Below are 24,497 nucleotides of genomic sequence, written 5' to 3' on the forward strand. Positions count from 1 at the left end.
GTTAACCACCTCTGCTATCAGGCCTTGTTGCAGTCATGGCATTCCAGAAGGATTCACATTTTCCCAAGGAAGGATGGGCTTTGCAATTATTGTGACCTCATGAAGATCAGTGACATCAAAGTTGAATCCAATAAAAAAAATGAATGCTGGGGAGAGTTTAACATGCATGTTACTGTCCTTACGTGGCTGCTCCTACCTGACCAGACCAAGTTATTGAAGATTCAGAGGAGAGACTGCAGATTACCATCCCCATTCCTATAATTCAGAAATCTTCTTTGTTGAAGTAGAATTGAACCTTCCTAGGATCTAGACTGGAGTACTGGTGACAGCATTTGCTCAGGCTCTTTGCCAAAGTCTGAGGACCACATAAAAAGACTCCCACCACGGACCTGCAGGAATAGAACAATAGGGCAAGAATACAGCAAAAGCTGCTATGTTCATGAGGATGGAGAAACTGCCTCCGCTAGGCCTCTACTGCTCCCAACAAACTTGCATAAAGATTCAGTTGACTCCCTCACATTCTTCGTTGTAGTTTTCTCACGTTTTCTGCTTGCAAGCCCCAAATGTGCTCCCAGCCTTCTGTTGCTCTCAGCATGCATGCATCCTTACATATTCTATGGAGAACAGATAGAAGATCTGATGCAGGGTAGAGGTTCAGTGCTAGACCCTGGAGCCCAGCTCTCGGTTGACATAACAGCTCTGATGGGGGACCTGGGTGGCTCAGTTCAGCATCCGACTTTTGATTTTGGCTCAGGTCATGATCTTGTAGTTCGTGAGATCTAGCCCTATGTCAGGCTCCATTCTGACAGTGCGGAGCCCGCTTGAGATTCTCTCTCTCCCTCTCTCTACCCCTTCCCCACTTGTGCTCTCTCTCAAAATAAATAAACTTTAAAAAAATAAATAGAAATAACAGCTCTGGCACTTATCCCTGCTGTGTGAATTTAGGCAAGTTTCTTTAACCTCTGTTTCAGTCCCCCCCCCCCCCTGTAAAATGGGTATAAAAATAGTACCCATCTCACAGGGTTGTTTTGGGGTTTATTTAAATGAAAGACATTTGTAAAGCAATTATAAAAATGTGTGGCCCATAGCAAGTGCATATGTGTTAGCTGCTATTAGAGCCATCCATTGAACACTTATCCCCACTTCAAAATTTCTCACACTGAAGAGGTGGTCAGCTTCTCACCAAGGATAATCTAATTATGCTCTGGGTCTCACCCTCTCCTTCCTTCTATCATCCCTTCCTCTCCCCTCCTTTTGACTTCATTGAGATATAATTCACATGTCATAACATTCACATTTTTAAAGTGTACAGTTAGTGCTTTTTTAGTATAGCCACAAAGTTGTGCAACCATCACCACTATCTAATCCGAGAACATTTTCATCATCCCCCACCAAAAAAAGCCCACACACATTAGCAGTCACTCCCCATTTCCTCCCGACCACCTCCTCCCAGCCCTCGACCATCAAATCTACTTTTTATCTCTAGATTTGTCTGTTCTTAACATTTCATATAAACGGAATCATACAATATGTAGCCTTTTGGGTCTGGTTCTTTGCACTTAACATGCTGTTTTCAAGTGTCATCCATGTCCTAGCATGTACCAGTACTTCACTTTTTTTTAATAGCTGAATAATATTCCATTGTGTGGATATACCATATATTGTTTATCCATTCATCTGTCATTGGATACTTGTGTTATTTCCACTTTTTCACTATTCTATATATATTCATGTACAAGTTTTTGTGTGGATAGCAAAGGCTATTTTCCATTCTCCTGGGTATATACTTAGGAGTGAAATTGCTGGGTCATTTGGTAACTCTAGGTTAAATATTTTGAGGAAATGCCAGAGTTTTCCCAAAGTGCTGCACCATTTCACATTCCCACAAACAATGTGAGAGGAACTCTCCTACAATTTTTCCACTTCCTCACCAACTCTTATTGCCCATGTTTTATTATGACCATCATAGGGGCACCTGGGTGGCTCAGTCAAGCATCCAAATTTGGCTCAGGTCATGATCCTGTGGTCTGTAGGTTCGATCCCCACGTCAGGCTCTGTGCCAACAGCTCAGAGCCTGGAGCCTGTTTCAGATTCTGTCTCCCTCTCTTTCTCTCTCTCTCTCTCTGCCCCTCCCTTGTTTGCACTCTCTCTCTCTCTCAAAAATAAATAAACATTTAAAACAATTTTTTAAATTTGTTTTGAAAGAGAAAGAGAGCATGAGCAGGTGGGGCAGAGAGAGGGAGAGAGAGAATCCCAAGCAGGCTTCATGCTGTCAGCACAGAACTCAATGCGGGATTCGATCCCACAAACCATGAGATCATGACCTGAGCCGAAATCAAGAGTTGGACACTTAACCAACTGAGCCACCTACGCGTCCCATCCCCATTTTTGTATATTTATTTTATTCTATGTACTGGTTTCTGTTCTGTCTATAAACATGCTTAGATCATCTTTAAGTTAAATAAGCATTTCCTGGACCCTGCCACACCTCCAATTCTTTAATATTTCCTCCCTTGGTTTTTGTGACACCACTTCTCCACATTCTCCTACTTCTTCTCGGCTTATCTTTCTCCATTCCCACACGATGTAAGCATTGCTTAATGCTATTGTCCTCCACCACTCTCTCCTGGCAATGTCATCCATTCTCACAACTTCAACTATGGTCAGCTCAACACAGTAATTAACATAATCTCTTTTGTTTAAATGCTGCTTTCCTGTTTACAGAGCATTTTTCATACAGGTATATGTTTAATGTTTATAATAATTCTGCAAGTGAGAAGAGAAGGCACTTACTCAATATAACCCCCATTTTATAGATAAGAAGTCTGAAGGTTAGAGGATTTTCTAGCTCAAGGTCCCAGGAATGGAAAGATCAGAACTAACATTAGGACCCAGGGTCATCTGAATCGGAGTGACTAAGTATTCTCACCACTGCCTTCATGAAGCCTGCTGTGATCACCCTATGTTGGCATACATTTTCCTTCCCTCGATATCTATGTACCTGTTTCATGGAGTGCATCATTCTGTTTTGGGTTGATTGTATGCATCTCTTATTAAAATGTATGCTCCATGGGGCGCCTGGGTGGCGCAGTCGGTTAAGTGTCCGACTTCAGCCAGGTCACGATCTCACGGTCCGTGAGTTCGAGCCCCGCGTCGGGCTCTGGGCTGATGGCTCAGAGCCTGGAGCCTGTTTCCGATTCTGTGTCTCCCTCTCTCTCTGCCCCTCCCCCGTTCATGCTCTGTCTCTCTCTGTCCCAAAAATAAATAAACGTTGAAAAAAAAATTTTAAAATGTATGCTCCTTGAGGGCAAGAACCATATCCTATTTCTCTTTCAACCTCCAAACCTTCTAGAATAATGAGTGCTGAACTTATAGAAAGTAACCAGTAATGTTTGTGAAATTGAATTGATCCTTAGTTGCCAACTTGTTCCAGGAGTTTATCTAAATGATCAGCTTAATTTCTTTCCCATTAGAATGGCTGATTTCATGGCACCAGGTTTTCCTATATGCTCTAGCATGTCTCAAAACTCTTCCAGAAAGACCGACAATGTCAGGTCATCAGTTAACTAGACAATACACTCTAAACTTTTCTTACTTGACGTAGGGATTATTAAGCCCAAAAATAATGCATTTGGATTTTTCCAGTTTTCCATTTTATTCCATAATACTAATCGGAACTGAGTCTCCTTGCCTTGTTTGAATGGGGACTTGCAGGGGAACCAAACGTCTTCTTATCAATTACAAGGTCACAACCCTTATTTGGCTAAAACCCCAGATGCAATTTTTTCAGTTTTAAGCAAGAATCTGAGAATGATTCAAATAGTTTCTTCCCCAGAGATCTTTTTCCCAAAAATGCTCAACATGCTGTAATATCTTTCCTAAACTCTAACTCTGTAAACTCAACTAGAGGAAAATGCACTTACTTGGGGTGGGCATTAGCTATTGTAGAAAACTCATTGTCCCACATGGGTCTCCCAAATGAGGTTTTCTGTTTCAGACCTGTCAGGATGTCAGTGGCCTTGTCAAAGTTTAATGCGGCATGACCAGCCTGGAGCCAAAGAAATAAAAGTTAGAAAAAGCAGGCCCTGATAGCTGTTTCTTCCTTTAGCCACTTTTATTTTGTTTTGTTTTTGTTTTGTTTTGTTTTGGCCACTTCTAAACTCAGGGGTGAGGGTGAGGGCGGATAAGAAATCATTATTTCCAATCAGCATTCATGACCTTGTCTAACATTTATCTTGCATCTAACTTGGGAATTAGTGTATTGTTTGAACTCACGATGTTGGTGTCCCATCCGGTGAGAAAGAGACGGTAGTTTAGAAAATCCACTTTGCCTATTTCTTCCATCTCATGTTCCAGAGAAGCCAATAGGTCACTGAACCAGGCAAAGGCACCTGTCTCCCTGCAGATCCAGAAGAAATAGATCTGGAATTAGCAAGAGAGAACATAGCCTTACTAAGTGCCTTCATGATGTACATTGTGGTGACATGATTATGAGCATATACTCTGTATTTGTTGATCAAATCTAAGAGTGACCTGAAAAATCACTTCTTCAGAGCAGCAGACTTTAGAAAGCATGAATGTTCAGAGTTCTTACAACATCCCTTAAGGAAAAAGACTTCCAACATCATCTTTGGTTCAAGGTGATTTTAAATTCCAAATTGAAAATGAAGACTCTATTCTTGTGATGAATCTGTAAAAGTGGATGCCTTGGCAGACAGAAGTGATCACTCACTCTCATAGCTCCAGGGATGGTTACTCTCTTATCAATTGTAAAGAGTTTAACCCATGAAAGCAATGGACCTGTCCAGCCCAGTCCAGATGCAAAGTGGTATGAGGGAGTTACCGTTTGTGTTTTAAGGTTGTGATCTGCGTGCCGAAACTTGTACCAGATAGATTTTAAGATGGAAGCAAAGGGGGTGACCCCAATTCCTGCTCCAACCAACACAGCCACTTCATACTGGAAAACATCTTCACTGACAGTGCCAAAGGGACCATCCACCTCAATCCTGACAGAAGACAGAAGACAATGGGCAAGTGAAATCTCACTTCCACCCCCAACCTCAAACATCCTCCCAGAGACATAGCTGTTCCCATTGCTCATTTAGTGCCTATTTATTTTAATCATATTCTATCTTACCAGACTTAAGGTTCAACAAGGAATTGCTTTCTCTTTTCTGCCTGTCTGTGTCTTGCTCTGGGTTTCTGCTGCTCTTGGGGACCTACCTGGGAATTGGTGAATGTTGTTGCTCAAAAGCCCTTATGAGATTTTCTGTCCAGTCTCCCACTGCTCTGATATGAATGGAGAAGAAGTCTTCCTCTGGAGCAGAGGTCAGAGTAAAGGGATGCCATTCCAAGTAAGAGATTGAAGGACAATTAACAAAAATATACTGTCCCACTTCCATGATGAAGCCACGCTTGCTCATCTGCAATTCCAAAACTTTGGATGGGTGCATGACAACCTAAGAATAGAGCACAGAGGCCAGAGGAAGTAAATTCAAATGGTGACAGGGGCAGGCAGATGAAATAAATGAATAAAGCTGGAGGGCAGGTCTTAGTGGTGAACTGCTAGCGAAAGCCCTTTCTAAAGGTGGCAGCAGTGGGGGGCCTGGGTGGCTCAGTCGGTTGAGCGTCCAACTTCGGCTCAGTCATGATCTCATGGTTCAGGAGTTTGAGTTCCGAGTTGGGCTCTGTGCTTACATCTCAAAGCCTGGAGCCTGCTTCACATTCTGTGTCTCCTTCTCTCTCTGACACTCCCCTGCTTGCATTCTCTCTCACTCTCAAAAATAAATAAACATTTAAAAAATTAAAGGTGGCAGCAGTTACTTTGTCCAGACAGTGGTTGCACTATGGAACTGCAACTCAGCACATTCAGGTTGCCTGATTCTTCACTACTAGCTGTTTATCCAAAGGATACAAAAATGCTGATTCGAAGGGGCACATGCACCCCAATGATTCTAGCAGCATTATCAACAATAGCCAAATTATGGAAAGAGCCCAAATTTATATTGACTGATGAATGGATAAAGAAGGTGTGGTGTGTGTGTGTATATACACAATGGTATATATATATATATATATATATACACACACACACACACACACACACACACACACACACACACATACAATGGAATACTGCTCAGATATCAAAGAGAATGAAATTTTTTCATTTGCAACAATGTGAGTGGAACTAGAATGTATTATGCTAAGCAAAATAAGTCAGAGAAAGACAAAAATCAGATCATTTCACTCATGTGGAATTTAAGAAACACAACAGATGCACGTAGGGAAAGGGAAGGAAAAATAAGATAAAAGCAGAGAGGTGGGTGCCTGGGTGGCTCAGCCGGTTGAGCATCTGACTTCGGCTCAGGTCATGATCTCACAGTTGATGACTTCAACCTCTGCGTCAGGCTCTCTGCTGACAGCTCAGAGCCTGCAGCCTGCTTCAGATTCTATGTCTCCCTCTCTCTCTGCCCCTCCCCTGCTCATGCTCTGTCTCTCTTTGTCTCAAAAATGAATAAACATTAAAAATTTTTTTAAAAAGCAGAGAGGGAGGCAAACTATAAGAGACTCTTAAATACAGAGAACAAATGAGGGTTACTGGAGGGGTTGAAGGTGGAGGGGATGGGCTAAATGGGTGATGGGCATTAACGGGGGCACTTGTGATGAGCACTGGGTATCATATGTAAGTGATGAATCACTGGGTTCTACTCCTAAAAACAATCCTACACTGTATGTTAACTAACATGAATTTAAATAAATTTTATAAACAAACAAACAAACAAACAAACACACAAATAAATACCAGGTTGCCTGATTCTTTGGAAGAAGATAGAAATGCCATTTTTATTTTACTGTGAAAGCCTCTATCCAGATTTTTAAATGTTAGCAACCAATTCAACTTTCTAAACAATCAGTGTGTGGGCCAACCAAAATATGTCTGTGGGCTAGATCTGGCTCAGGCCACCTGTTTGCAGCCTCTGACATAGACCCATGCTGATGATTTCTGCCAAACCCTTTTTCCCATAGTTTTGTCCAACACTGGAGGAACTGAAATATATTGCCCCCCAGTTCTTTTTTTATTCCCTTCAGAGTGACAACATGACAATCTATTCCTATAATCAGGAAGAATAAGACTCTTATCACAGCTAGGGGAAAGTGTATATTCATTACCTTGGTAATCACAACCTTCTGCTTTGAACGATAAAATCGGAGAATCCTTTCAAAGATATAAAGAATGCCTGGTGCAAGTATCCACTTCCAAGACTGCACAGAAAAAGAATAAAGTTGAGGTTACACATTAATCTCTTGTTTAGGATTTGTGTAGCAGTAATATTGAATATTACTTCATTCAGTAATATTTATTGAGTTTTCTGATATGTATCATTATTAAGCCACTAATTTCACCAAAACTTGAGGATGGAAATGGAAAGGAATAAATTGCAATGGTTTCATTTGCTAATCTGTTACTCATAAAGCAGATCATTTCCTGAAGTTTTACAAGTCTCACTGGGAAGCATAGAAAAGCACAGAAATAAAATACATTATAATTATATGTATAATTATAATGTATACATATACCTATAATTATACATATACATATATATGTATATATATCTTAAATTATATATAAATTTTAATTTTAAGACTCCAAGACAGTATTCCAGGACAATTTGTCCAATCTGAAAAAAACAACAGAGAAAGTAGATGCAACATGGAAGCAGATTATTATAAACAAAACAACTAACAAAAAAAGGAAAGTGAGTGACTGACACTATTGGTAACAGTATATAAAACTTGGTATTTGTCCATCACCTCTTTTTTCAGGTTTTCAAAACACCTAACATAGTAATATACTTTTTATCTTGTCTACGTTTTTTTAAAGTAGACTTTCTATCCCTGAGATCCTCTCAAAGGTAGCAGGTTGCCCCCATATGTACATGAGCTGCTAAAAACATATTTCCTAGCAATGCTAAGTCATGTCCTTTCTTGCACAACTTCTTCAGCACGATACATCAGAACTATGTGGAATGAGGTTTCTTACGCTGTTTCAGGCAAACAACTTCCTTAGGTATTTCTAGGAAGGAAAGGGGCAGAGATGGGGCTGGTGAACTTGAAAGTGGGTATTATACAATTTGATATTATTCCTTATTTGGAAAAGATTCCCCATGTCTTCAAAGGAAACACAAAAAAATATATTTAAGAAATGGCTGATAACAATATGGAAAAAATTGACCTCAGAAGTAATCAGAGAAATGAATATTAAACCAAAATAGCATTTTGGAGAGCCTGGGTGGCTCAGTCAATTGAGCCTTTGACTCTTGATGTCATCTCAGGTCATGATCCCAGGGTTGTGGTAATAAGCACTGAGTGTGCAGCCTGCTTAAGGTTCTCTCTCTCTCTCTCTCTCTCTCTCTCTCTCTCTCCCCCCTTTCCTGCTCACATGTGCTCTCTATATATAAAATTTTAAAAATAGTATTTTAGCCTCTAAGATTGGGAAAAACAACTTTAAACCATAATGCCTACCATTAACTGGGATGTAGGGAAATGGGCACATTCACATGTGCAGGTAATGGAGGACAAATTAGTAGTATCTTCCCAGAAAGCAAAGTGGCACTACATCCCAACAGCCTTAAAAGCATTCCTTCTCTTTGACCCAGAAATTTCACTTCTGGGAAATGAAGCATAAAGATATAATTAAGGTGTATACTAAGTGTATGAGCATAGCAATGGCCATATTATTTACTAAGAAAAAAATGACAAAAATGGTATATCACAGAGATTTCTTTTGCTAATAACAAATTCACTTTTTTAAGTTTTTATTTACTGTTTTGTATTGAGACATAATTGACATGTCATTATATAAGTTTCAATTGTACACCATAAAGATTCAATATTTATATATACTGCAAAATTATGACAATAAGTCTAGTTAATATCCATCACCATACATCGCTGCAAAATAATTTTTTCTTGTGCTAGGAAGTTTTAACATCTACTCTCCTAACAACTTTCAAATATGTGATACAGTATTATTAACTATAGTCACCATGCTATACCTGACATACCCATGACTGGAAGTTTGTACCTTTTGACCACCTTCACCCATTTTGCCCACCACCCACCTCCTGCCTCTGGCACCCACCAATCTGTTCTCTGTATTTATGAGCTAGGTTTATTAAAGTACAATTCCACATATAAGTGAGATCATACAGTATTTGTCTTTTTCTGTCTGACTTATTTTACTTTGCATAATGCCCTCAAGATCATTAAAAGTGATCATGTAAAAATTTTGACAAAAATGGTATACCATACAGCTTTTTAAAAACAAATGTTTCAATGAAGCAGCAGAAAGAGAAATTAAAAAAAGCAATACCATTTACTATTGCCCCCCCAAATAATAAAATACCTAGGAATAAAGTTAACCAAAGATGTGACAGATCTGTACTCTGAAAACAATAATGCATTGATTAAAGAAATTGAAGATGACACAAAGAAATAGAAATTCCATGCCCATGGATTGGAAGACAAATACTGTCAAGATATCCATACTACCCAAAGCAATCTACAGATTTAATGCAATCCTTACCAAAATACCAACAACATTTTGCACAGAACTAGAACAAACAATACTAAAATTTTTTTGGATCCACAAAAGACCCTGAATAGCCAAAGCAGTCTTGAAAAAGAAAAATGAAACTGGAGGTATCACAATTCCAGACTTCAAGTTATATTACAAATCTGTAGTGATCAAAACAGTATGGCACTGGCACAAAAATAGACACATAGATGAATGGAAGAGAATAAAAAACGCAGAAATAAACCCACAACTGTATCATCAATTAATCTTCAACAAAGCAGGAAAGAAAATCTAATGGGAAAAAGACAGTCCCTTCAACAAATGGTGTTGGGAAAATTGGACAGCAACATGCAAAGAATGATACTGGACCACTTTCTCATACCATACACAAAAATAAACTCAAAATGGATTCAAGACCTAAATGTGAGACCTGAAACTATAAAAATCCTAGAAGAGAACACAGGCAGTAATTTGTATGACATTGGCTGTAGCAATATTTCTCTGTCTTTTTTTTTTTTAATTTTTTTTTCAACGTTTATTTATTTTTGGGATAGAGAGAGACAGAGCATGAACGGGGGAAGGGCAGAGAGAGAGGGAGACACAGAATCAGAAACAGGCTCCAGGCTCTGAGCCATCAGCCCAGAGCCCGACGCGGGGCTCGAACTCACAGACCGCGAGATCGTGACCTGGCTGAAGTCGGACGCTTAACCGACTGCACCACCCAGGCGCCCCTCTCTGTCTTTTTTAAGTTTATTTATTTATTTTTGAGAGAGAAAGAGCATGAGTGAGGGAGGGGAAGAGAGAGAAGAAGGAGAAGCCCAGGCAGACTCCACACTGTCAGCACAGAGCCCGAAGCAAGGCTTGAACTCACAGTGAGATCATGACCTGAGCTGAAATCGAGAGTTGGATGCTTAACTGACAGTCACCCAGGCACCCCACAACATTCTCTAGATTTATCTTCTGAGGCAAGGGAAATAAAAGCAAAAATAAACTGCTGGGACCACATAAGAATAAAAAGCTTCTCAACACTGAAGTAAACAATCATCAAAATTAAAAGGCAACCGATAGAATGTGAGAAGATATTTGCAAATGACATATCCAATAAAGAGTTAGTATCCAAAATATATTAGGAACTTATAAAACTCAACATCCAAAAAACAATCCAGTTAAAAAAATGGGCAGAAGACATGAATAGACATTATTCCAAAGAAGACACACAGATGGTCAACAGACACATAAAAAGATACTCAACATCACTTATCACCAGGGAAATGTAAATCAAAACTACAATGAGATGTCACCTTACACCAGTCAGAATGGCTAAAATTAACAACACAACAGGTGTTGGCAAGGAAGTAGAAAAAGGGGAAACCTCTTGCACTGTTGGTGGGAATGCAAATTGGTGCAGCCACTCTGGAAAACAGTGTGGAGGTGCCTCAAAAAGTGAAAAATAGAACTACAATCCAGCAATTGCACTACTAGGTATTTACCCAAAAGATACAAAAATACTGACTTGAAGGGATACATGCATCTGGATGTTTATAGCAGCATTATCTACAATAGCCAAATTATGGCAACAGCCCGAGTGTCTATCGACTGATAAATAGGTGAAAAAGAAGTGGTATATATACAATAGAATATGACTCAGCCATAAAAAAAAGAATTAAATCTTGCCATTTGCAACGACATGGATGGAGCTAGATAGACAGCATTATGCTAAGTGAAATAAGTCAGAGAAAGACAAATACTATTTGATCTCACTCATATGTGGAATTTAAGAAACAAAACAAAAGAGTATAGGGAAAAGGAGAGAGAGAGGCAAACCAAGAAAGAGACTCTTAACTATAAAGAGCAAACTGATGGTTACCAGAGGAGAGGTGGGTGGGGGCTGGGTTAAATAGGTGATGGGGATTAAGGAGTGCACTTGTGATGAGCACCAGGTGATGTATGGAAGTGTTGAATCATTATATTGAACACCTGAAAGTAATATTACACTGTATGTTAACTATAGAGGAATTTAAATAAAAACTGAAATATATATATATACACAATAAATTTTAATATATTTATTCAAATTTATTATATTTTCTTTTCTGGCTTCAAGGTCTTTTAAAATATTTAGGGAATATTTTTTCTAACCCTCCGGTATTAGATAAAAATTTCCCATATGTTGGGGCGCCTGGGTGGCTCAGTCGGTTAGGCGTCCGACTTCAGCTCAGGTCACGATCTCGCGGTCCGTGAGTTTGAGCCCCGTGTCAGGCTCTGGGCTGATGGCTCAGAGCCTGGAGCCTGCTTCCGATTCTGTGTCTCCCTCTCTCTCTGACCCTCCCCGTTCATGCTCTGTCTCTCTCTGTCTCAAAAATAAATAAACTTTAAAAAAAAATTCCCATGTGGTATTAGGGTGCTTTTATAATTTCCTTCCTTTCTTTAACATTTAAATCCTTGATCCATGCATTCCTGATTCACATTTTAATGTACAGTGTGGAATAAAGATTCAGCTTTTTTCCTGGATGGATATCCTATTATCTCCAAAACACTACTGAATGATATATCTATTTTTCCTACTAATTTGAAATGCCAACTTTTGGAGATTTTTTAAAGATATTATTCCCATTTTAGATGAGGAATGAGCTATTGCTCTTAATTCTGCAACTGATTTAAAGATTTAAAGACTTTAATCACCTTCAGAGCACTTTGAGATACCACAAGTCAACCTCTCCCATTTATTCCTCCATCTAACATATTTTATGAGCAAGCAAAGATAAACCACGATATCCACAATAATTATCCCGAGGCACACCTTGAGTTCCCTGGAACCCAGTTTCTTGAATGCCCACTATTGAATAATAATTTCCAAACAGGTACTTATAACACCAAGGAAAGCTGACTTTAAGAATGCTGCTTGAGGCACCTGAGTGGCTCAGTTGGTTAAGCGTCCAACTTCAGCTCGGGTCATGATCTCACAGTTCGTGGGTTCTAGCCCTGCATCAGGCTTTGGGCTGACAGCTCAGAGCCTGGAGCTTGTTTCAGATTCTGTATCTCCCTTCCTCTCTGCACCTCTCACACTCACGCTGTGTCTCTCTCTGTCTCTCAAAAATAAACATTAAAATTTTTTTTTAAAAGAATGCTTTTTAAAAAAGTTAAACTCACAGAAACAGACACTAGGAAGGTGATTAACCAGGGCCTGGGGAAGGGGGTCAGGGAGTGTTAGAAAGATGTTGGTAAAAGGGTATGTGCCTTCAGTCATAAGATGAATAAGCTCTGGGGATCCAATGTAAAGCATGGTGACTATAGTTGATAATAGTGGATAGCATACTTGAAATGTGCTAAAAGAGTAGATTTTAAGCATTATCACTATCAAAAAATTGGTAACTACGTGAAGTGATGGATGTGTTAATTAATCGCATTAGGGTGATCATTTCACAAAATATGCATGTATCATTCATCACATTGTACACTTCAAATATATACAATTTTATTTGCCAATTGTACTTCAAAAAATCTGGGAAAAAAGAATGCTTGCCCCCACTCAAGAAAATTGAGTTGATTTCACAGCTAATCTTTGGTACAGTAGAGTGTTCGAGAGCACATTCTTTGGAATCTAAAAGGCTTGGGCTTGAATTCCAGTTCCACTAGTTACTTACTGTAGGAGCTTGGCAGTTTAATCTCTTTGAATCATAGTCCTATCATCTCACAATGGAAACAAAAAATGTACGTACCTCATAGATTATTGCTATGTATAAATGAGACAATCCATATTACACAGCAAACCTGTCATATGGCAAGCACTATTAATAATAGATCTATCAGGGCATCTGGGTGGTTCAATTGGTTAAGGGTCCGACTTCGGCTCAGGTCATGATCTCGCAGTTCATGGGTTCGAGCTCTGCATCAGGCTCTGTGCTAACAGCTCAGAGCCTGGAGCCTGCTTGGGATTCTGTATCTCCCTCTCTCTATGCCCCTCCCCTGCTTGTGCTCTCTCTCTCTCTGCCCCTCCCCCACCTGTGCTCTCTAAATAGATAAATAAACAAAAAAACATTTTAGTAATAGTAATAATAACAACAATAATAATAATGTGAGCTATCATTATTACCTTTGGAGAGGGTCTCACAACATGCAATAACCATTAGTTCTTTCTCTTCAGGATCCCCTGCTAATGATAACTCCCTAGCCTGTTGTCATTGATATTGGAGTTCCTTGGTGGTAGGAACCTTGAAAATATATCCTCCAGAAGATCCAGCACAGTGCTGAGCTAATAATGGTAACAATAATAAGAGTAATAATAACAACAATAACAATAACAATAACAGCTCCTGACAGGAGTCTGTCCCTGTCGGTGGGCTTCTTACCTCAGCAGGGAGCCCTTCAAATCGGGGATGCTTGCAGTGGGAGTCATGATCATCCCACTGCTCGAAAAATTCTGCACACCTGTGTGGATGACTCTCATTCAGGCTCTCTTCTGTTTGACCCCGGACAATTCCACTGAGACGGACAAAGAAGGACAGTTTGGGACAAAGAATTATGCAAGGCCAGGGGCTGGGGCATGAGAATGAGGGTTTGAAGTCCTTACCCAATGCCATGAATCCCTAAACCAATGAAGTAGACGATAAAAATATGATGAGTATACCAGAAGACCTCAAAATAACTCCTCCGGATAAACTCCATAGCTGAAGTCACCATGAGAACCAGAGCTATTGTGATGATCACTCCAGTGACACCAGTGATGCTGGTAAATGTCACATACTCCACTGTCTATGAAAGAGGAAATTTCAACTTAACACAATGTATACCAAGCATACCATGCCCTTCCTGCTCATGACCAGATTCCAGATGCTTTGCCATTGAGTCAACTCACCATGTTTGGGGACTGGATAGGATTTATCCAAGAATCTTCATCTCTCTCTTGTTGAGATAGGGTGGAGAGAATGGAAGCAAGGGATCCATCTGTGGCCCATCGGCTTCTGCTGTAGTGTTCAAAGTTGAACAGGTGTGCAATGATATGAATAGCTAAATGGAAAGATGAAAGGGAATTGAAAAGTGTCTCAGAAACATTATGGCAGGCATGCCCTACTAGAAAAGGAGAATCCTATATATAGTGTCTAGCAGAATGCCGAGTCTACAGAAGGTGCCCAATAAATCTTGACTGCAAAGAGAACCAATATTTTTTTATACTCATTCTGTTACCAAAAGAATCGAATGTAAGTTCCATGAAAATAGGCCTACAATGGTGTGTGGCAAGTAGTGCCAGGTTTTCAATAAACACTTTTTGAATGTCTAAATGCATAGATAAATGAAACTACACTCTGAATGCCTGCGACCTTGCAGTTTTGTGGTTTGCCTCAGTTACCTGTGTGTAGGCAGATCATATATGCTACCAGTTTGTGGAAGGCGAGATTGTGATCCAGTTGCTTTCTCAGGGCATGCCTGAAAAACTACAAATGGGAAGTGATCAAGGTCTGATGTCTGCAGGCAGCTTTATAACATTCAGTAACCCATAACCAAAATGTCTTAAACAAAGCATACCTATACCCACCCAACCTTACCTCCCTCCTTGGCTACCAAAGGAGACCCTTGGCTTCCATTCCTAGGGGTTTGATATTAGGTCATCCTACTGAGGAGTTCAGGATCTCTTGTCTTTAGTGTGAACATTGACCTACAAGTGCCTGGGACTCACTGAGCAGGTGCCCCTCAGGAAGGACAGCAGATTTCGACACACAGGAAGCAGGATCAGTGTGCTGTTAAAATTCAGGCAGCGAGCAGAGGCTCGGGCCCAGGCCAACGCCGACTGGAGCAGAAGAGAGAAGAGACCATCAGCTGCTTCCCTCTCATCATCTAGCAGGTGACCACGCACCCAGTCCACTTGTCTGAGACATGGGAATGGACAGAGCTACATCTTCCTCACCTCCTATTCAGTAGTTAGCACAATCAGTGTAGACTCTCTGTTTGCAAATGACAGAAAATTTGCTGATCTTAATAGTGAATTGAGAAATTCTCATGACAGTGGTTTGGAAATATTTGTACAATACAAAAGAGAACAGGATTTAGTAATTTCACATTAACAAATACAGTCTATCAAAAAAAAACAAATACACTCTACAAATGTAATACTCTGCAATGAGTATTTTTGCCTAATACACTCAATTATTACTTTATTGTTATTTGAAAACAATCTCAAAGAGTGCATATATTTTTTAATGTTTATTTAATTATTTATTTATTTATTTTTAAATGTATATTTATTTCTTTGCGGGGGGAGGGGCAGAGAGAGAGACGGGGAGAGAAAGAATCCCAAGCAGGCTCCACACTGTCAGCACAGAGCCGGTCGCAGGACCCAATCTCACAAATCCATGAGATCATGACCTGAGCTGAGATAAAGAGTTGGATGCTTAACTGACTAAGCCACCCAGGCACCCTGAAGATTGTATATATTTTTATTTGCACTTTAAATAAAGCTTATATATTTAGAGGTATAATTACAGATGGTGACTATTTTTTCTTTTCTGTATTTTCTAATGTAATTATAAGCATGTAATAATCATGTAAATAAACAATAAAAAATTTAACCATTTATATTTAAGATGTCTTTAATCATTGAATAAAGCTCAAGTAAAACTAGTGAACCCCTCAGAGCAAAAATTTTAAACTTAGGTAGAGATTTCAGAAGGGAGAAATTCTGAGAACAGAATTTCAAACTGACTTCCTTGGGTGGCCCGGAAGCATACATCAAATTCAATCTGATCCAGCAGTCGGAGCTGCCAGAAAAGGAGACAAGAAATCAGTGCTTCAAAGAAGTATTTATCCCCAAAGAGGCTTGGTTAGGTATAAGCTGGACCGAATATGCTGAACTCCATGGTAGTTAAGTCCAACTTCTCTTCTTAACTCTGTGCAACTCATCTCTGAGTCAGCTCCACATACTTGGGATTACAGGCTATGGAGTGTGACAATCTCCTAATAGCAGCAGAGGTGGTAGCAGCAGCCAGGCAATTTTTGTTGCACTTTAGCCAGCCTTACATGTGTGCTATCAGCAACTGGCTGAAAGGCAGAACGTGGGTTACAATTAACAATTTCTTGGACTTTTTCTAATAATCTTGTTCAGCACAAAAACTATTTTTCCATACAACCTAAACCCAGGGAAAGGTGACATCAAGCCAGATAAAGATCTGCCTAACGTCCACAATGGCTTACAATGTCAGGCAGTGCAGTGAACAGGGCTGCCCCACTGTTTTCTGTTCCTGGCTCTTCCATAGGACCTGTGTTTTCTCCCTCTGCTGAGTCACACTCTGAGTGTTTTTGAGAGAGACATCCTGCTCCATTTCTGAGTAAATTTTCTCTGCTCATCTCAAAGATCTTGCATTTCCACATTGGTTCACACAGCTTGCTTATTTGAGTCACAGAGGTTTCTTAAAGTTAAAATTGGCAAGTAAATGGAAAATATAGGACTACAATTTCACAGTTCCATATTTTGTAGGGGCTATCTGTATGGGATAAATTATTTTTAGAGGAAATCTTTTTTTACCATTACAGCACATTGAAATATCCCAATTTATGTTCAGTTTTCAGTATCAGCACTACCTGATGTTCTAATTCAACTGTCGCTGTCCTTAATGTCTTATTGACTATAAATTTTCTTTAATGTTTATTTATTTTTGAGAGAGAGAGAGAGAGCGAGGGAGGTAAGAGAGAGAAGGAGACACCAAATCTGAAGCAGGCTCCAGGCTCCCAGCTGTCAGCCCAGAGCCTGACACGGGCTCAAACTCTCGAATGGTGAGGTCATGACCTGAGCTGAAGTCAGACGCTTAACCAATTGAGCCACCTAGGCTCCCCCTTATTGACTATAAATTTAAACTGCTTCTTATGTTACTTATTTGTTCTGCTTCACAGTGAATCAAATAACTGTATTTTCCTAGAGGAAGCATGAATTTAAGAAATGCAGTACAGAATGATTAAATAAATTACGGCACATCAATGCCATGAACTGCTATGTTCTTAAAAGGATGACAGCTATAGGCACTGGAGTAGCAATGGTATATGTTTAACTTTCAGGTGAAGTGTGGGGGGGTCTTGATTTCCAGCATTTGCCAATTGACATGATGTGAATACTCCTGCCATGGCAGATTTCATGATACCAACTTGATGTCACTGAACACCATTAAACACAGGGTTGAGAAGAGATCCACATAACTGGCTGTTGTAAGCTGGTATGAGCTAGTTCCAGCACACCACTAGTTACATACTCACATGGAAAGATATCTGAGATACACTACATGTAAGAAGCTATTTCCAGCCAATATCTACAATGTAATCCCTGCTCTGGTTAAAACAAAAACCTCTTTGCTACTGTGTGTGTTTATCAAAACTCATAGAATGGTGAACCAAAAAAGAGAAAATTTTACTGGATACAGGGGATTAAGAAGTGTATAAGAATAATACCTATTGGGGTGCCTGGGTGGCTCAGTCGGTTGAGCGTCTGACTTCGGCTCAGGTCATGATCTCGCGGTTTGTGAGTTTGGGCCCTGTGTCAGGCTCTGTGCTGACAGCTCGGAGCTTGCAGCCTGCTTTGAATTTTGTGTCTCCCTCTCTCTCTGCCCCTCCCCTGCTCATACTCTGCCTCTCTCCGTCTCTCAAAAAGATATAAATGTTAAAAAAAAAATTTTTTTTTAAGAATAGTACCTACCACAAAAACAAAATGTATGTCTGATATATGTGTGAGCATATGTCAATGTGTCTACACACACATGCACAACAGCACTATTAACAGTGGTTGTCTCTGGGGAATGGGATGGGAGGGCAATTTTCACATTTTACTTTATACACTTCAGTATCATTTGATCTCACTGAAAGTAGTATTGTTTATAATTTTTTTTAATAGAGAGGATTTTTTAAAATGAAGTGAACGAAATGTCCACAGGATATCAATATGATTCATTTTTCTGTGGCTGACTTCTTGGTCATAAAGCAATTAAGCTCTTAATAACTAGTCACATTTATTGCATCATTCTCTTAACAAAAAGCTGTTTTTAAAATAAATTAACACTTGCTTTGGAGTTATAATTTCCAAAGAAGGATCAAGGATCAACATTTAAAATGGAAAACAGCAGGATGAAATACGTCACAAACAAAACATTCAAATTAGTTGTGATCTCAACATGGATCCTTTGATTAGAAAGAGAAAAGAAGGATTTAAAAAAAAATGACAATCTGTCTTTAAGCATGTACATTGGAAGGGTCTTTGTGGAAAGCTAATTATCTAATCAAGATGAAAGTGATTTAACCAAATCCCTTACCTACTGAAAAACTGACTAGTGTTAGCAGTCAAATTTGCTTTTCTAATCAGATAATGGCCAGGTTGATGAGCCTGTGAGAGAATAATTCTCACCTCCCTGATTCTTCCTGGTCACCACCACACCAATGTGCCCTACTTCTTCTATTCTTGACCTGTGACTTCCACAGCTTTCTCCATCCCGTTATTCTCACCTGCCCCCTACCTTTCTTCAGGCCTTGAGTTCTGCAGCACCACCCACCCCAGAGACTCCCTAAGCATCCCTCTTGTTTGTTAGGTATTTTTCTCTGAGATCAGTCCACAGCGGTAGCTTTCAAGTTGTTTGTTTACCTGTCTTATTTTATTATGTTTTAAATGTTTGTTTATTTTTGAGAGGCCAAAAGTGGGGGAGGAGTAGAGCATGGGACAGAGGATCAGAAGTGGGCTCTGAGCTGACAGCAGGGAGCCCCATGTGTGGCTAGAGTTCAGGAACTGCGAGATCATTACCTGAATTAAAGTCAGATGCTTAACCGACTGAGCCACCCAGGCGCTCCTGTTTACTGTTTTAAACCAAACTATTTCTTAAAACCATAAACAGGAGTCCATAAAACAGATAAAGGTTGCTTTGGTTGAAGTAGAGGCAGGGGCAGGAACACTACTTGATTAGCTTTCCCTTCACACCTATAAGAGCACTTGAGTTTCTGTAGAAACCAGTTTGAAAATGATTGCTTAATAGTTTTGTTTACTGTGTGTTTTTATTATTGGATCAGGGGAGTGTGCCCTAAATAGGGTTCTGAGATTTTAGTGAACAAAAATACAGGATGCCCAGCTAAATTTGAATGTCAGATTTTTAAAAACGAATGATTTTTTAGTATGCATATGTCCTGTGCAATATTTGGTATATACTTGTACCAAAAAATGATTTTTCTTGAATTCAAATTTAACTGGGCATCCTGTATTTTTCTGGTAACCCTAGCCCTACAAGAAATCAGGGCATTGGGTCTCAAAGAGCTGAGGCCACAAATAACAACAAAAAACCCAAAGAGATTCCCCATATCACAACTATGATACTCACCCCCAGGATTTCTCTTGTATAGAAGTACTTATCGGCTTTTTCATATGACAGGAAGGCATGCACAAACAGGAAAACATTCAGCCCCAACCAAGTAGCCTAGAGGAAAAAACAAACAAACAAGCAAAGAATAAAGTAAAATTTGGGTATGGGAAGGAATAGGTAAGTCATAGGAAATAATGTCACCATTTTGGCTATTTTGTGTTTGTTTTCATTTTAAATGAGTACAAGCCCTCTAGTATCTAGCCTCCTTTCAGAGAGAGTTAGTACTTCAAGACATGCATTAGACGCTAATGATCATGGTCAGCAAATCAAGGCCATGAGCCAAATGTAGCTCACCATTTGCTTTGTACAGCTTACAAATTAAGAATGGCTTTTACTTTTTTATTTGTTTTCACACATTTAAATGGTTGGGAAAATGAAAAGAAAAAGAATATTTCATGATGTGAAAATCACATGAAATTCTAATTTCAGTGTCTGTAAATAAAGTGGAATTGGAACTTAGCCATGCCTATTTATTTTTATATTGTTTATGGCTGCTTTCATGATTCAATGGGAGCATTCAGTAGCTGTGACAGAGACCATATGGCTTGCAAATCCTAAAATATATACAACCTAGCCCTTTACAGGAAACATTTGCCAACTTCTGGACTGGAGCAAACTATTGCAACTAAAAGATGCAATAAGTGAATAAATGGATTTCTAAGGAAACAAAGAATAAATTTAACATCTATAATAATACCCATCTGAAAGAGATTAAACCATTCCAGATGGGCCTGGGCCTGCCTCTTTAATTATACCCTGACACACATTTTCCTGTTTTTAGATTGTGAGTCTCTTTTCAAATTAACCTACCATTGCTTTGGACTCATTTGAGCTCTTAAGACTGCTTTTGTCTATCTCAAGCTCTGTCTCTGCACTGGGAAAAGGGGCAATTTGGACCCCACTGCCCCATTCATTGCCTTGGAAATCAACCATTGTGGCCCTATCCCAAGCTTGGAGGTGCTAGTTTGTAACCAAGCAGGACTCTAGGGCATTAGGATGCCCCTAAAATATATTGTTGACCTCAGGATGGCTCAGAACCATCTCAGTCCCATGAGTAGAGGGCCATTAGCCTAGAACATGGCCCATTCAGAGTCCCTAGATCTGGACTGTTCACACACCTTTAGCAGCATAGCATAGTGATTTAAAGTGATACCGAAGACAAATTCCTTGGGCTCAAATTCTAGTTCCACCACTTTCTTGTTCTGTGATCTTAGACAGACATGTGATTTAACTTCTTTGAACCCCAGTTTCTTCTCCTATAAAGTGAGGGTAGTAACAATATCTACCTCGCAGCAATGCTGTGAAGCTTATGTGAAATCAAGCATGTGAAGTGATTAATACAATGGTTGGTGCATAGTAGGAGCTCAACAAATGCTAACTACAGACTTGTGTCATTACCAGGCTGGCTTCACCAATCCACTTCTACCTGCATCCTTTGCTTAGACACCCTTTCCAGAACTGAGGATCTTTCAGAAATTCATTTACCCTAATAGAAAAAAGAGAGGTGAAAGACACAGATACCTCAATAGTTCAAAAGACAGAAAAGAGAAGTTTATTTAGAGAGAGCAGAAATATTTCAGGATCCAAGAGAAACACAAAGAACTCTGTGTCAGACTATCACCAACTGTAGACAAGGAGAATACAGTGACATTTGGGAGTAAGGAATTCCATTTCCCACCCTCACTATCATTTCTTCCATTATGAATGGATAATGAAGTCGAAGACCTGGAAAAAGGAGGAGTAAGAATGTTTTCTGAGTAATTTAATTTTTGTGTTAAAAAACAGTTCATAGGAAGGTAGCCTCAGTGGCTCAGTCGGTTGAGCGTCCAACTTAGGCTCACGTCATGATTTCACAGTTCGTGAGTTCAAGCCCCGCATCAGGCTCTGTGCTGACAGGAGCCTGGAGTCTGCTCCAGATTTTGTGTCTCCCTCGCTCTCTTCCCCTCCCCTGCTCACACATTCTCTCTCTCTCTCTCAAAAATAAATAAACATTTAAAAAAATTAAAAAAAATAGTGCATAGGAGTATATGTCAGAGATAGCAAGAAGTCTGAGCCTACCAGCAAGGTTGGTAGGGGGTGGAAATTCAAAGCTATATAGTTAAATGTGAGTCACCACAATGGGTGTTGAACTCTCTAAGCAAAAACTAAGGGAGGGATACAAAATGCAGGGGATTTTAGAACTAAAAACAGACTTATATTTATATCTAGTTATTTCATTTATCTCCCCCCACACACAGATGACCTAAAGTCTAGAGAGGATAAATAATTTGATCAAGATTACTCAATTAATAGCAGAACTGAAACTAATTCCTGGGTTCCCTGTCTCCTAAACTAGTGCAAAAGGAATTACATACACTGCATTGAGCATTGAAAATATAAAGCATAGGGTAACTGGCCCAGTTAGGCACTTGGCCTTTTATTAAATGCAAAACAAAGAATCTGATTGCTCTTTACACCTTTTTTCCTTGAGCACCTGGGCAGTCCTTGGGGACCCAAAGAGGAGAAAAGAGATAACCCCAGAAGGATGGATAACATGAAGATCTAGGAAACTGAGAAAGAACAGGGAGTTCCAAGCTCAGGGGTGGCTCAGAAAAGGAAAAATGAGGGTGGGGATAGGTGTGTGTGTGTGTGTGTGTGTGTGTGTGTGTGTAAGGAAAAGGGGATTGTGCATATGTGGTGTGGTCAAGAACATCTGGCCTAAACACTGGGAAGCTGAGTTTGAATGATGGCTCTGCAATCAATTCACTGTGTGATATATGGAGTTGGTTTATATCTGCACTATGCAATGCCGTAGACACTACCCATATGTGATCATTTGAAATGTGGCTGGTCCTAACTTAGATATGCTATAAGTATAAAACACATATCATGTTTCAAAAACTTAGTGAAAACAAATGACATTACATGCTCTCATTACTATTTTCTTTTTTTTAAATATTTTTGAGTGGAAAGTTTATTGGAACATCTTTGTCAAGCATAATTTAAAATTATTTAAAATAGAATCACCTGGGGTTCCCAATCAGTTAAGCCTCTGATTCTTGATTTGGGCTTAAGTCATGATCTCACGGTTTGTGAGATCCAGCCCCACATCAGGCTCTGTGCTGACAGCATAGAGTCTGCTTGGGATTCTCACTCTTCCTCTCTTTCTCTGCCCCTCCCCAACTCATGTGCATGCACTCTCTCAGAATAAATAAACATTTAAAAATAAAATTATTTAAAACAAATTAAAAACATCTACACAAAGTCAGAACTTTCAGTTTTTTAAGATGAAGCTAATTTAGTTGTAGTATCATGGTTAAGAAAATAACAAGTATGGCAAGCTATACATTTTTAAATTATAAAAAAAACATTAAAAATTAAATATCTGGGGCATGTGGTGGCTCAGGTCATGATCTCGCAGTTCATGGGATTGAGCCCTGCATTGGGGCTCTCCACTGACAGCGTGGAGCCTATTTGGGATTCTCTCTCCCTCTCTCTGCCCTTCCCCCCACCTTGTGCACTCACAAGTGTGCTCTCTCTCTCAAAAATAAATAAACTTAAAAAAATTAAATATCTAACAAAATATGTCTTGCTGTTGCTTTGGGGGAAAAGGTGGAGACAAATATGTTTTATTTTAATTATATATATTTATTAAAAGATTTTCCATATGACATTATAAATAGTCCCATTTCTTTAGCATTTTTCTATAATACATGAATTCACACAAAGGAGATGGAATACATAAAAATAGAAATATGGTAGAAAAGTAAACCACATCACACCCAAATACACAGTTAATTATTACAGAAAGCATAATCTGAACATATAAGGCATATTAGTTTTAGAAAAAGAGCACTACCCACCCACATCTTATTAGTATTTTCAATATTGATTACATGTTGAAAGGATAATATTTTTGATATATTGGGTTAAACTAAATATATTACTACACATTAATTTCACCTATTTCTTCTTACCTCTTTCAGTGTAGGTACTAGAAATTTTTTACATTAGATATATGGCTCCCATTACATTTCTATAATCAACAGCACTGGGCCATGGTCTTGAAGAATATTTCTATATCAAATGTTCAGTGATTTTATGAAATCTTGATGTTAGCAGTATAGAAAGGATGAAGAGAAATGAATGCTGCATGGCAATAGTTAGAAGTGAGATGGAAGAGAAAAAGAGAAGATGGAAAATGAAAACAAATTGAAATTTCAAATACTTGTGATCTATATCATTTGTCTCTTTACCAATCAATTTCTGGAGTTGAATTTTTCCCTTTTCTAAAATGGTGAAATATATCATACACAGAAGATTTTACAAAACATATATTTGTTCTCTTAGAGTTGAGTTTTTTAATAGATAACTGGCCTTAGTGGGCCTAATATTGACATGGAATATTTCCATTTCAAATAAGTTTACAAATGTTAACAAATATAATGTCTCCTTCCTCTGTTAAGAGTAATAGATAGTGAAATGTCACTTACCAGAAACAAAACTGAGAACCAGTGGTTAACCACCCAGTTGCCCATTGTCAAGAGGTGGTTTGGAGTCTC

General features: G+C 39.1%; 1 protein-coding gene across 3 annotated transcripts; it reads right to left on the reverse strand.

The window, feature by feature from the left end:
- Positions 1–262: 262 nt before the first annotated feature.
- Positions 263–24,497, reverse strand: NOX1 (NADPH oxidase 1). Of its 3 annotated transcripts, XM_047844235.1 has the most exons (13): positions 24,429–24,497; positions 19,915–20,010; positions 15,255–15,365; positions 14,928–15,012; positions 14,436–14,587; positions 14,151–14,332; positions 13,930–14,062; positions 7,174–7,266; positions 5,224–5,459; positions 4,844–5,006; positions 4,276–4,422; positions 3,924–4,048; positions 263–389 (listed from the first exon to the last, which is right to left on the reverse strand). In XM_047844235.1, the coding sequence occupies exons 1-13, from the start codon at positions 24,471–24,473 to the stop codon at positions 263–265; spliced, it is 1,695 nt and encodes a 564-aa protein (XP_047700191.1). In that variant the 5' UTR covers positions 24,474–24,497. The 3 variants fall into 3 exon arrangements, with proteins under 3 accessions (XP_047700191.1, XP_047700189.1, XP_047700190.1); XM_047844233.1 differs by lacking the exon at positions 15,255–15,365 and having other exon boundaries at positions 24,429–24,473; XM_047844234.1 differs by lacking the exon at positions 4,276–4,422 and having other exon boundaries at positions 24,429–24,473.

This window comes from Prionailurus viverrinus, chromosome X (assembly GCF_022837055.1).
Source record: "Prionailurus viverrinus isolate Anna chromosome X, UM_Priviv_1.0, whole genome shotgun sequence".
Lineage (NCBI taxonomy): Eukaryota > Metazoa > Chordata > Mammalia > Carnivora > Felidae > Prionailurus > Prionailurus viverrinus.

Excerpts from the sequence above, each read along its gene's own strand:
- NOX1 (XM_047844235.1), bottom strand. The coding sequence starts at position 24,473 with ATGGGCAACTGGGTGGTTAACCACTGGTTCTCAGTTTTGTTTCTG. Across the intron at positions 5,460-7,173 it reads AGAAGGTTGTGATTACCAAG|GTTGTCATGCACCCATCCAA; the intron begins GTAATGAATATA and ends CTCTATTCTTAG. Across the intron at positions 4,049-4,275 it reads CCGGATGGGACACCAACATC|GCTGGTCATGCCGCATTAAA; the intron begins GTGAGTTCAAAC and ends CTTTGGCTCCAG.